The following is a 10,857-nucleotide window of genomic DNA, read 5'->3' as shown; positions in this document are numbered from 1 at the left end:
TGGACAGGTTTTTAAAAGGAAATACCCGCATGAATGCATTTCACAGTACAACACATCGGTATTCCCCATGGCCTTTATTGAATTTGGGAAATGTAACAACAGCCATACACTAAAATCATCAGTTTAAGTTGTTGAAAACATGCATTTTGTGTAAAACTTTCCAGGTTAGAAACATCCCCATCTTCTAAAGAAATGTGTAAAGAAACAAAACACAAAACTACCTGGTGGTGACAGGAGAAGTAACACAGGTGCATAAAAATATCACAAAACCTAAATTTTCTAACTGCTGGACAGTCATGACTGATGGAAAGAAAGAGGGGAGAAGATCGAGGTGTCACCATTTCGTCATTTGTAATATCTGGATGGACCATCGGAGTATTTGGATGGACCTGGATAAACACAGAATGATGAAAGCATTAAACAGAGTACAAACGAATAACTCGCTCGCATGTTGACGTCTGTGCCTCAGGAATTCCTTTGGTGTCCTTCGGTTAAACATGAGGCACATTTAAGATATGGGAACCTAAGAGAAGACTAGACGTTCATTTTATGTCTATACTTTGAGCTTGTCTCCTTTGTCCTTCCAGTTTTGACCTGGAAATGAACATCATCTTGAAAGGCCCTAAAAGTGCATCTCAGGAAGCATTTTGACTTAAAGAAGCAAAATACTGAAATATATAAACCATGGAGGAGGGGCTTTGCATATAATAATAATAAACTTCATTTTTATAGCAAAGCCCGAAACATTAAAAAGAGCAACAACATGGCATTAAAGAAGGAATTCATCTGAATTTTCATTCTACCTGCCCTTGTATCAAGGCTCTTTTACACTTTACTGCATGTGCGTTTGTGAAAAAGGGGCTGCAAATAATTATTTTCATTGACATCATCTATTGATTCCTTTCTCAGTTAACTGATTAGTTGTTTGACGTATAAAATGTCAGAAAATTATGACAAAATCTCCTGTTTTGTCCACAATTCAGATATAGTTTACTGTCACAGAGGAGAAAAGAAACCAGAAAATATTTACATGTAGTGAACTGAAATCAGAGAATTTAGACTTTTATTACCTGAAAAATTGATTAAATTATCAGAATAGTTGGTAGTAATTGTCATTTTAGTAGTTGAGAACCAGTCAAATAATCATTGCAGCTCTAGTGGTACATTTTTAAAAAAAAAAGGCATTCTTTTCCATCTTTCATAATTGAATTAAAAATGGACTTATACTGTAAGTTGTCATGACCAGCGCTGTACTCATCTGACAGATCAAAACGATGGACACACGATGCAGATGCGCCACTTGCTATTTAATTGACTTCCTTCGACTCCTCTGTTCATGTCCCTGGTGAGAGAGACTAAAACGTGAGGAAACGAATCAAGGAACTGAGAAATGAGAGGAGAAGCTGGCCATTACATACCTGAGAGACTGCCTAAATATCGGTCGTTACTGGTGGACAATCTGGAGGGCGTGGAGGAGAAACTTGTGGAGCTCATTGACATGCTGTTCAGACTTGAACCCTGAGGAGGAAACAAAAAGGGGGAAAAAAAACACCACAAAATACACATTTAAATTGATTTACCAACGGGAAAATCTTCACAAATGTGATCTTACTGGTACTGCTATCAAACCATCAAAAACTACATAGCTGTAAAACGTTGGACTTTGAACAACTGATAGTATGCTAAGGTCACTGATACAATTTAATGGTAAAGAAGTTAATTAGGTTACAACATCACTAAAGTTTCGTAGGCGAGATAAGGTTGAACTCCCTGACCTACAGAAGTCACATGCAGATTTAAAGGCTCTTAATCTTTTTGTAAAAATGTCAAAATGACCCCGTTCAGTCGAGAGAGAGAGAGAGAGAAGGAGGAGGCAGAAACTCAGATGACTGCCAGTAATGTTTACTGATATCAGGAGAAGTGACACCGACAGAGCAGCAGTGCATGTAAGCATCAGTTCTGAGGATTCTCTGATCTTTGGGTAAATATTGTAGCTGGGAGAAGGTCAGATTTAGATTACAGACCACTAAGCAGACAACTAGTAGGCTTGGTCACGTCAGAATAGACAATATCTAATCCTGACCAGAGCAGAGTGTTCCGGCATGTCTTCCTCCTACAGCGTCTGCCCGTCTACGACATTAGAAAGGGAAAAGAGAAAGGAATTGCTGGATTTGTAACTTTAGGGTCAGGTGGTTTTGTCAGGAAGAAGCAGCAAAATTAGGCTTAAAATTGTCAGACTGCATCAAGATCACTTTATTCTACAGGTCTCTTATGAAAAAACAAATAGTTTACACTGAGTTGCAGTCATGGTATTCCTTGTGGGCACTTGGAAAATTGTTGCACCTGATTCTAAGTTTTTACACTTTGGTAAAAAAAATGTTGAATAAATCCAACTTATTTGTTTTCCTTTTAGTGTGCTTTATGGCATTATAGCTTTGTCATATTACAGGAAAGGGGAGTTCCTTCTACTTCTAGTCATGTTGTTCTGTTTCCGTAGAGGCTCAGGACTTTATACTGCACCGAAAATTGAACCCTCAGTGAGCAAAAGTGTGACAATAGAAGAAAAATGTTGAGCTTCAGAGGGTTAAGGATCGACTATAACTTAAACGATTAAATTAAAAACAAGATTATTTGTCAGAGAATCATGTCAAAAGCAGCTTCTTACCGTGGACACGCTCCTCAGTCTGTAGTCCATCAGCACATCTGTTAGTTTCTGGGTCACTTTCAGGACCAGCTGTGCATCGCTCTCGTTTTCTATCCGGAAAGAATCCTAAAAACACATTTTTATGAAGTTACTGTATGTCTCAATGTAAAAAATGAGCAATTTAAAAACTAAAATAAATGTTAACACGTAACCTACCAGGTATGTGAGCAGAGTATTAGGAAGGGTGCTGGATTCCGGAGCTGTTCCCATTAATCCCGGCCTGGTCACTGGTTTGTCCATCGGTCTGTCCAGTAAACCTCCCCGCATCTGGTTGCCCCGGAAAGGTTCAGGATACATTTTGCTTGGGCTCTCATCCATCAGTCCACTCCTTCCAAACCCGTCTCTGCCGTCACCTGGGCCAAAACCATTCCCGCCTCCCATTGGCCGGCGGCCCATACTGTCTGAGAAAGGCCTCGCTTCCCTACTGGAGTCAGGGAACTCTTGTCTGTTGGAGTAGCCTCCGAAGCCGGGTTCTCCGTATTCACCTGCCGAGTAGTCAGGAGGAGGACCACGGTGAGGAGGAAACTCACCTGAAAACCTCGAGTTGGGGAACCTGGGACCTGTGGGAAAAGTGTTGGTTGCTTTACAGACTGTAGTTCAACATAAGAAGAGCAAACACTGACGCTTTGATAGAGTGCATTTTAAACACAGACTCACCAAAGGGTGGTCCCATTGGTCCCACCCCTGGAGCTGGTGGGGGCGCAACTTTAGGAACAGCAGAACCTGTGAGAGAACAAGACGACATGGTCATCAATACCCCCCGCCACATGCGATGTCTATGAGTCTATATCCAAAATAGTGATAAAGGGCCATAACTCTGTTAAATATTATCGCACAGGTCTCATTTTCGAACTTGATCAAGGTGTCCATGGTGTGAAGCTACACACTAAATTTCGTAATCCTAGCTGTAATAGTTTCCGAGAAAAGCTGTCCCCTTCATCTCGGACGGCCGGACAGACGGAGGCCAAACCTATATCCCCCTTTCCACTTCGTGGTGGCGGGGGATAATAAAGATACGGATGACTCAGAAAAACCCTATCATCAAAAGTTAATGCATTATTTTTTTTACGCCAAGAGCTCAAAAAAATAAAAGAAACAATGGCTGTAGTTGTCAGGCAAGTACAGCTGGGTAACTTACGGAATCCTTTAAAAGCAGGTACTTCAAAAGGCTCCTTCAGGATCACCTAAAGGCCACAAAAGAAACAGAAAAGCATGTAAACATATTCTAGTCAAAATACAATTCTGAACCTGTAAATGACTATATTATGAGCTGCTTAAGGGCGCATAAGTCTTTGAACCCCAAAACCGGCAGATGACTTTCAAAGGAATTGCTAGTTACTCGACTTAAGGGAGCAAAGAATTATGCAAAAAACAACAACAACAATTTGACGGTCTGTAAAAGTATCAAGTCTGACGGAAGGTTTCTTGAAGAAAAATAATCTTAAAATTGTGATATTTAATCAAAGTGACTATATTCTACACATCTCACAATTTAGCAAAAAACAAAAAAAACTGCACAAGATTCTGAAAAAAAAAAGAAAAATTCGATGCTCCTAGTTTGTAGATGGTTTAAAAATATATACATTTAGTAAAACATATACACTATGTGGAGCACTATTCCCCCACCCAATACTTTTTTTTTTGTAATTTCTGAGTTCTCCTTGCTTCTAGTCATGATTGTGCTGTTTCCATTGAGATGCAGGACTTTATATTGCAGTGAAAAGTGAGCCCACAGTGAGTATAAATGTGACAGAAATAAATAAAAAAACACCCAGAAACTGCCTCCGAGTGTTTTATCTTTTTTCCAAGTATTTAGTAGCAAAACATTCCAGCAAAGACGACTCCTCAACAGACCAACGTTTCTAAAGATCTTTACAAGCAAGTAGATCTAGTCAATATCCCAATCTTTTTTGACTAGAAACACAAAATCTTAATCCTATTCTCATTCTATAAGTAGTGTTTTTGTTACATATTTCATGTCAGCTTAGTGTACGTTTGTGTTGGTTGTGATTTGTTATTTGCTGCTACAACACGTTTCTTGTAATCCATCTACGAAATGAAGACTTTTGTATCACTGGTGTGATGATAAAGGTCAAATCACCTTAATTTGTCCCCTCCCCTCTGTGTTCTGCACTTCAAGAGCAGCTTCCTTAACCGCCTTTCTGATAGCGGGGTCTTTGACTGCTTCGTCCTCCTCACAGGTCACTTTGTCAGGGTGAGCCTTTTTCTGCAAAATCAGTGTAAAACGGTTACAATAAATCTGCGTCGCCACGCTTTTGAGGCAGACGATCAAAGCGACGACACTCACCATGTATCTGAAGCCGTGTTTCCAGCCTTTCACGTGGTCGAGCATGTCGTGCTGCAGGCGTGACATGGAGCAGAGTTTGCACTGGTAGTGCGGCGGGACGGATTTACTGGGGCTGCGGTACTCCCACACATACTGGAGGCCTGCAGACACATCATGATCACTGGTTATTTATTGCATTTTTGTATGAAAAAGAGAAATGTATGAGGGGGAAACAGCACCTCTGCTTACCAATGACGCACTCTGTGATCCCCTTCAACTGTTTGCTGAGAGACGGTAAGGTGTAGATAGAAGTCCCCTTTGTGTATACTGCAGAAATACAACAGCGGTCAACATCTCATAAAAGCTTAAAAATTGTCCAAGAAATAAAGTTTACGTCTACCAAACTATACTGAACAAAAATATAAAGGCAGCATGTAAAAGTTTAGCAACTTCTATTTGTTCTTTTTTACCGTAAGGGAGTAAGTGTTTGTTTTTCCGACACATGGCAACTCTGCAACATCATGAAACAATCAAGCATATTGGAAATTATAATGTGCAGAAGAAACCCAGAAATCACAAGTCAGTAGGAGAGTTAATGAGGCTGTCAATGCTGCTTGTAGATTATTATCCAACTTTTTCTGGAAGGGCTCGGTGAAGTTGACCGACATTTTGGGGGACCTAATCGCCTTGATGGACGAGCAGATCATCCCACAGATGTTCAACAGGTTTGGAGATTCTGCGGGTTGTGGTAGGAGTGGAACATTTTCAGCAGCTATAGAAGGACAGTGCAGACTCTGCAGACACGAGGCAGCATGCTGAAACGTCAAGTGATGGTAGCGAATGAGCAACATAACCATGGATGTAAGGATTTCATCTCGATATTGTTAGTGATTGAAATTGCGACTGTCTGTAGCATGTCCTTGCTCATATTGCTACAACTGCACCTCCATGGGCCACAACATTTGTGATCTTCACAGTGCAGCTGAAAACAAGATTCATCCATGAAAAGGATCGTCCACAAACTTGTTAGTCTCCAAAAGATGTCAGTAGTTGCCCACCGGAGACGATTCTGATGCCGTTCTGCTGTTAGATAAACGCCTTGGGGAGAAGATGGCAAACCAGCGTCTCTTAGAAGATTCCTCAGTTTGAGCCAATATTCTCTGGTTATCCACATCAGCAGCTTCATCAGCGTTTCTGCAGCCGACTGCAGACAATTTCATAAATGAATGAGCTGAATGTGATGATCCTGGGCTTGGTTGGTGACGTGGCAGACTGAAAATGATTTCCTCAGATGACAAATGGTTGAGTTGTTGACATTTAAGTGCCTGGCTGCTGCCATAACTGACAAGCCAGCATATCTTGTCACCTTTTTCTTGTCATCTGTTGCATTATGTCAGTTAAATAAAGCTGCATCTTAAGGTGGATTTCTACAATCCCTGGTCAAAACAGTGTCTGTATACTAGTCAGCATCTGATCATTCTCTGTTAAAGCCACACCTGACCAGAGAGTGATTTAACTCAAAGGTTGACAATTTGTCACCGGTTAAACGGCTCAAAAAAATTTTTTGTGCACAAAGACTAAAATAAAAATTTTCCATGAAGCCTGAGAAGAAGTCCATTTGCATGCTGCCTTTATATTTTTGCTCTGCTGCAAATTTCTTGGAAGAAACCATCAACCTTCATACTCCCACTAAAGAAGAAAATGAAGTTAGGAAAGTGTTTGATGTTCTTACTCTACCTGCAGCCTCTCAGGGTCAAGAGATTTAATCTGTCTGTACTATTTGAACAACCATTAGACACCCAAACTCCTCATGTGTGCTTTTGATGTCTGAGACAACAACAGGGGCAGCAGTTATCAGCTAACCCCCGTTTAGACCCAAACTGGGCTGCAGGACACCACATCCCATGATGCACTGCTTCTCACCGCGCTCAGACACAGAAAGTCACTTCTGTGCTGCACTAATGAAGCAGCCCTCCTGCAAATGCACCATAAAACTCCTGCAATGATTAAAAATACTCTCATAAACAGGTGAGTTTGCACTGATGTAACACAGGCAAATATTTGCAAAAGCTGGACTGCATTTAAATATCACAGAATATAATGTGCGTTAAAACTTAATAAGCAACCACTGCAGATGCATGGCTGTACTACTGTGTCCTAAGATTATGTTTAGTGTCGCTTGGGACTAATGGAGCTTATGGCGCAGGCCTTCAGTGAAGCAACATTTTAGGAGAGTGGGTTGAGGTGTTCAGAAAATGCGATTACACCACAACAGCCCCCCAAGTCATTGAGGGTGAGAGTCTAACAGAGCAGTGAACAAGCCACCACCCATGACGTGAAGCAGAGAAGACTCAGACTTCAACTCTCAGCGCTGGAAGTGGCGCAGTGTGTAAAAATACTTACCTATATCGGCAGAATTCTGCGGCAGCTTTCTCTGTCATCAAAGGGAATAAACCCACGAGAAGGAGAGAGACACACACACGAATTAGTGAGAGGATGACACTTTGCAGAGGACTGAATACTTGGTTCACGTCCGCCACATCTTTTATGCCAAAGAGCCACAGTTTCCTCATTCTTTATGAGCCCTGCATCAAGCAGCAGCAGTCACAGAAATGTGCAAACACAGTCTCAAACATGGAGTCTGAATTCTCATCAAATGAGAATGTAAAACATCAGCATTTTGACAGGGAAAAAACAGAGTTCAATTTGGAAACTTGCTGCTCTACAGGGGCCACATTAAAGTATGGTGAGGTCAAGACCTCAGGAATTTTCCCAAGAGAACAAAAGTGGGTGTGTGGGAGCTCTGAATGTGCTTGTTTCATAAGCCGTATAAAGCATGGAGGTCATTCCTGTTACACTTTGAAGCCTGGAGGAACAAGAATGGGTGCTGAAGTAAATGTTTCCGAACATAATTTTTGTAATAGGACATGAGACAGTCGACAGAAACAAGCAGATAGTCACAACAAAAATCAAAAATGCTGCCTGCATCTCATAACAGTAAAACATCTGGATAAAAATTAACCGTGATGGTCCGATTTACGTGTTATGCAAGTAAGAGCTTGCAAAACAAACATTTTAGGATGTGTAGTACAGTCCTACCTTTCAGACATAATAGACTGCAGAGTCATCAACCTTATGCGCAGTGCTTGTATAACTAATTCTCTAATAAAACTGAACATAACAGTTGTGTTTATCAGCAGACTGAAGAGAAGGCAGTCTGAACGTCATGGCACATAAAAGGGTGATGTGTTCACTCAGTGCTTTATGCACTGAAGTGCTTTTTTGAGAAGTGATGCAAACCACAAGCTTAGGTCATTAAATCGTCAATGACTATAACAGGACAAAGTGTTACGAATCAGCAAAATGATCCGTAAACACTTTGAACTAAAAATGAGTGGCCTGCCACTTGAAAATGGTTGAGATAACCAAGTTTTGCTCAAGAAACAAACTTTAAAACATTAACAACATCAAAAAAATTTGGGCATAGTGAAGTCAATCAACTGGACTTTGCAAATCTGACACTGAAAAATTCCAGTAATGACAGACCTCATATGTGAAGCCCAACCACTGAATGACATCTTTATCAACCAGAGTGCAAAAAAGCAGGCCTGAATACTCAGAGGCAGCTACTGAGTCCACCAGAGACTCCTGCCTTCTGGGTCTCCATCAGGCATCAAAAAGGCAGGTCAACAAAATGCCTATTAAGAAAATATATCAGGAGAAAATCATGTTTCCTTTTTGAGCAACAAGCAGCAATTGTGAAGCTGATTCTGAAGCTTATAGTGCTGCTTTGGTTGCATGTAGTGTTGAAGAGCAGCCACACAGAGATACTTACCTTTAGGTTTCTCTTTTGAAATGGTGGCCCACTTTTTGGCGGAGGCTGGTTCACTGAAGCCTGACCCTCCATTTCCTCAGTTTCTCTAGCATGAAACAAAGAAGCAGACCGTATCAAAAAGTATTCACGCACCAACTGATCTCCTTTAATGATACACACACCCTAATTAGTGGCTATTGAGTGATGATCTATGTGGATTAACAGCTACTGTGTTGCTTCTTGTCTTCTCAGGACCAGGCTAGCCCCAATTTGTCTCTGTTTAAACCAAGTCAGACCAGTAAAACAACAGCAATATGTAGTGACAACGGACAATTCATCAATAGCAACGAGAAAATAGCTTCACACGATGTTTGATAGTTTCACTTAAAATGCATCAGATGTAAACCAACACAAACACACATAACAAAAATGTAAAGCCCACTCAGTTGACTGAACAAACTCTACATGTGTTGGCTCATAAACAGCCCATCATACCCCTCAATAATAGACTTCTTTCCTCATGGACACATATATTGATGGCTGCAGTCATCCATGGATGTGTAGTTGTTGCTTGTTATATTACTTTTCCAGTTCATGGGGGTCCACTTTAAGGACTTCTTGCATACTTACAGTCGATCCGCACATGCTCATTACTAACAACCATATGCAAGGTTCTCTTTGTAATGTAGTCGACCCACATTTTAAGTATAGGGGTTCTTTCAGACTTGGGGAGATGATATAATTTACATAATGCAGACTCTTGCAGAAAGTAAAACACCACATTATTTCTAAATTACACTCATGAAGGTCCACAAGATTTCATCAAGTGACTGCATGCAATAAAATAATTGCGACCGTGCAGGCTGTACACACATCAACTGTGCATGTACCAGGAAAACAAAATTTTTTTAAAAACAAATGCTTGCTATGAGGAGAGACTGTGCGTAAGAAGATATTTTTGTTATCCACATCTTTATTTATCATAAACAAAGCTGGAATTGCAGTACTTGCTGCCAGAATTGGTTAAATAATGAACAGATTACTCAACAGTGAAAAAAATGTTAGTTACAGCCCCATCTGTATGTTTTCATTGCAGTGCAAACATTAAAACTATTACTGCGGCACGCTGGTAAAGAGGCGGCTCACGGAGCTAATGTGAAAGTAAGGCGATTAAATTCTACATTGTGAAACACTGTGTGTGTGTTTTACTTTAAAATGATCATTTAAAAGATCAATAACTATCGATATCGGCTGGAATTAAACATTTTACGGTGATAAATTGTCGAGTTTTACCGCCAAGCCTTTGTATACAGTCGGAGCTAATTGTGAGTAAACAATGCCACATGTTAAATATCCATATTGTTTGTCAAACAACGTGCTTCTGAATGCATTTCTAGACTCCGTATAACCTCTTTGAACCATCTGGATGAAAATTCATGATAAAGAAACGGTTTTAACATATCGGATGTTGGTTGGAACTTCTCTCCATGTAGCCAGGTGGACTACGGATGTAGAAGCGGTAAATGGGATTTTATCGCTTTTATTTAATGTAGGACACTCTTCAAGTATTGAGGAAACGCCCAAAACCGAAACATTTCAAACTAACTTGCAGTATTTATTAGACGAAATAATAGTTAGCTCTGTATATGTCAGGGCTAAAAAGCCAGTGAGGCCCTGGCAAGTAAGGCTTCACTTTATCAGTTTTTCCACAATACTACGTTAATTTTGATAAATAACTAAGCAGGTTAAAATGCTGCCTACAAAAGGGAATTCCACGAATAAAACAGTGAGATAATAAAACGAAACTTACCCGGTATATTCAAGCGTAAACTGCGAGTTTCCCAAAGTACACAGTCGCGAGAGTGAACTAGCTTGCAACCGAAAGTAGCTTCATGGAGCGGATAGTAGTATAACGATTTCGCCTGTTTAAAAAAAAAAGACATATTTTAACGCTGTTTTATCCCCTCACCTTATAAAATACACAAAATAGATAATATTAGTATAACGAAATTACAATTACCTAAATTGAATCGGACGTCTGTACAATTCAGA

The 10,857-nt window shown here is 40.3% G+C and overlaps 1 protein-coding gene across 2 annotated transcripts; it reads right to left on the bottom strand.

The window, feature by feature from the left end:
• Positions 1–55: 55 nt before the first annotated feature.
• On the bottom strand, positions 56–10,727 carry si:ch211-197h24.6 (uncharacterized). 2 transcript variants are annotated; one of them, XM_022193001.2, is made up of 12 exons: positions 10,616–10,727; positions 8,827–8,911; positions 7,395–7,425; positions 5,241–5,318; positions 5,013–5,152; positions 4,806–4,931; positions 3,843–3,888; positions 3,362–3,427; positions 2,861–3,264; positions 2,666–2,770; positions 1,419–1,518; positions 56–389 (listed from the first exon to the last, which is right to left on the bottom strand). In XM_022193001.2, the coding sequence occupies exons 2-12, from the start codon at positions 8,896–8,898 to the stop codon at positions 346–348; spliced, it is 1,212 nt and encodes a 403-aa protein (XP_022048693.1). In that variant the 5' UTR covers positions 8,899–8,911; positions 10,616–10,727; the 3' UTR covers positions 56–345. The 2 variants fall into 2 exon arrangements, with proteins under 2 accessions (XP_022048693.1, XP_051813364.1); XM_051957404.1 differs by lacking the exon at positions 7,395–7,425 and having other exon boundaries at positions 10,616–10,684.
• Between the last annotated feature and the right edge of the window lie 130 nt (positions 10,728–10,857).

The sequence above is a fragment of the Acanthochromis polyacanthus genome, chromosome 12 (assembly GCF_021347895.1).
Source record: "Acanthochromis polyacanthus isolate Apoly-LR-REF ecotype Palm Island chromosome 12, KAUST_Apoly_ChrSc, whole genome shotgun sequence".
Classification (NCBI taxonomy): domain Eukaryota; kingdom Metazoa; phylum Chordata; class Actinopteri; family Pomacentridae; genus Acanthochromis; species Acanthochromis polyacanthus.
The sequence above is the reverse complement of the archived record's forward strand: the minus strand, read 5'-3'. Positions and strand labels throughout refer to the sequence as shown.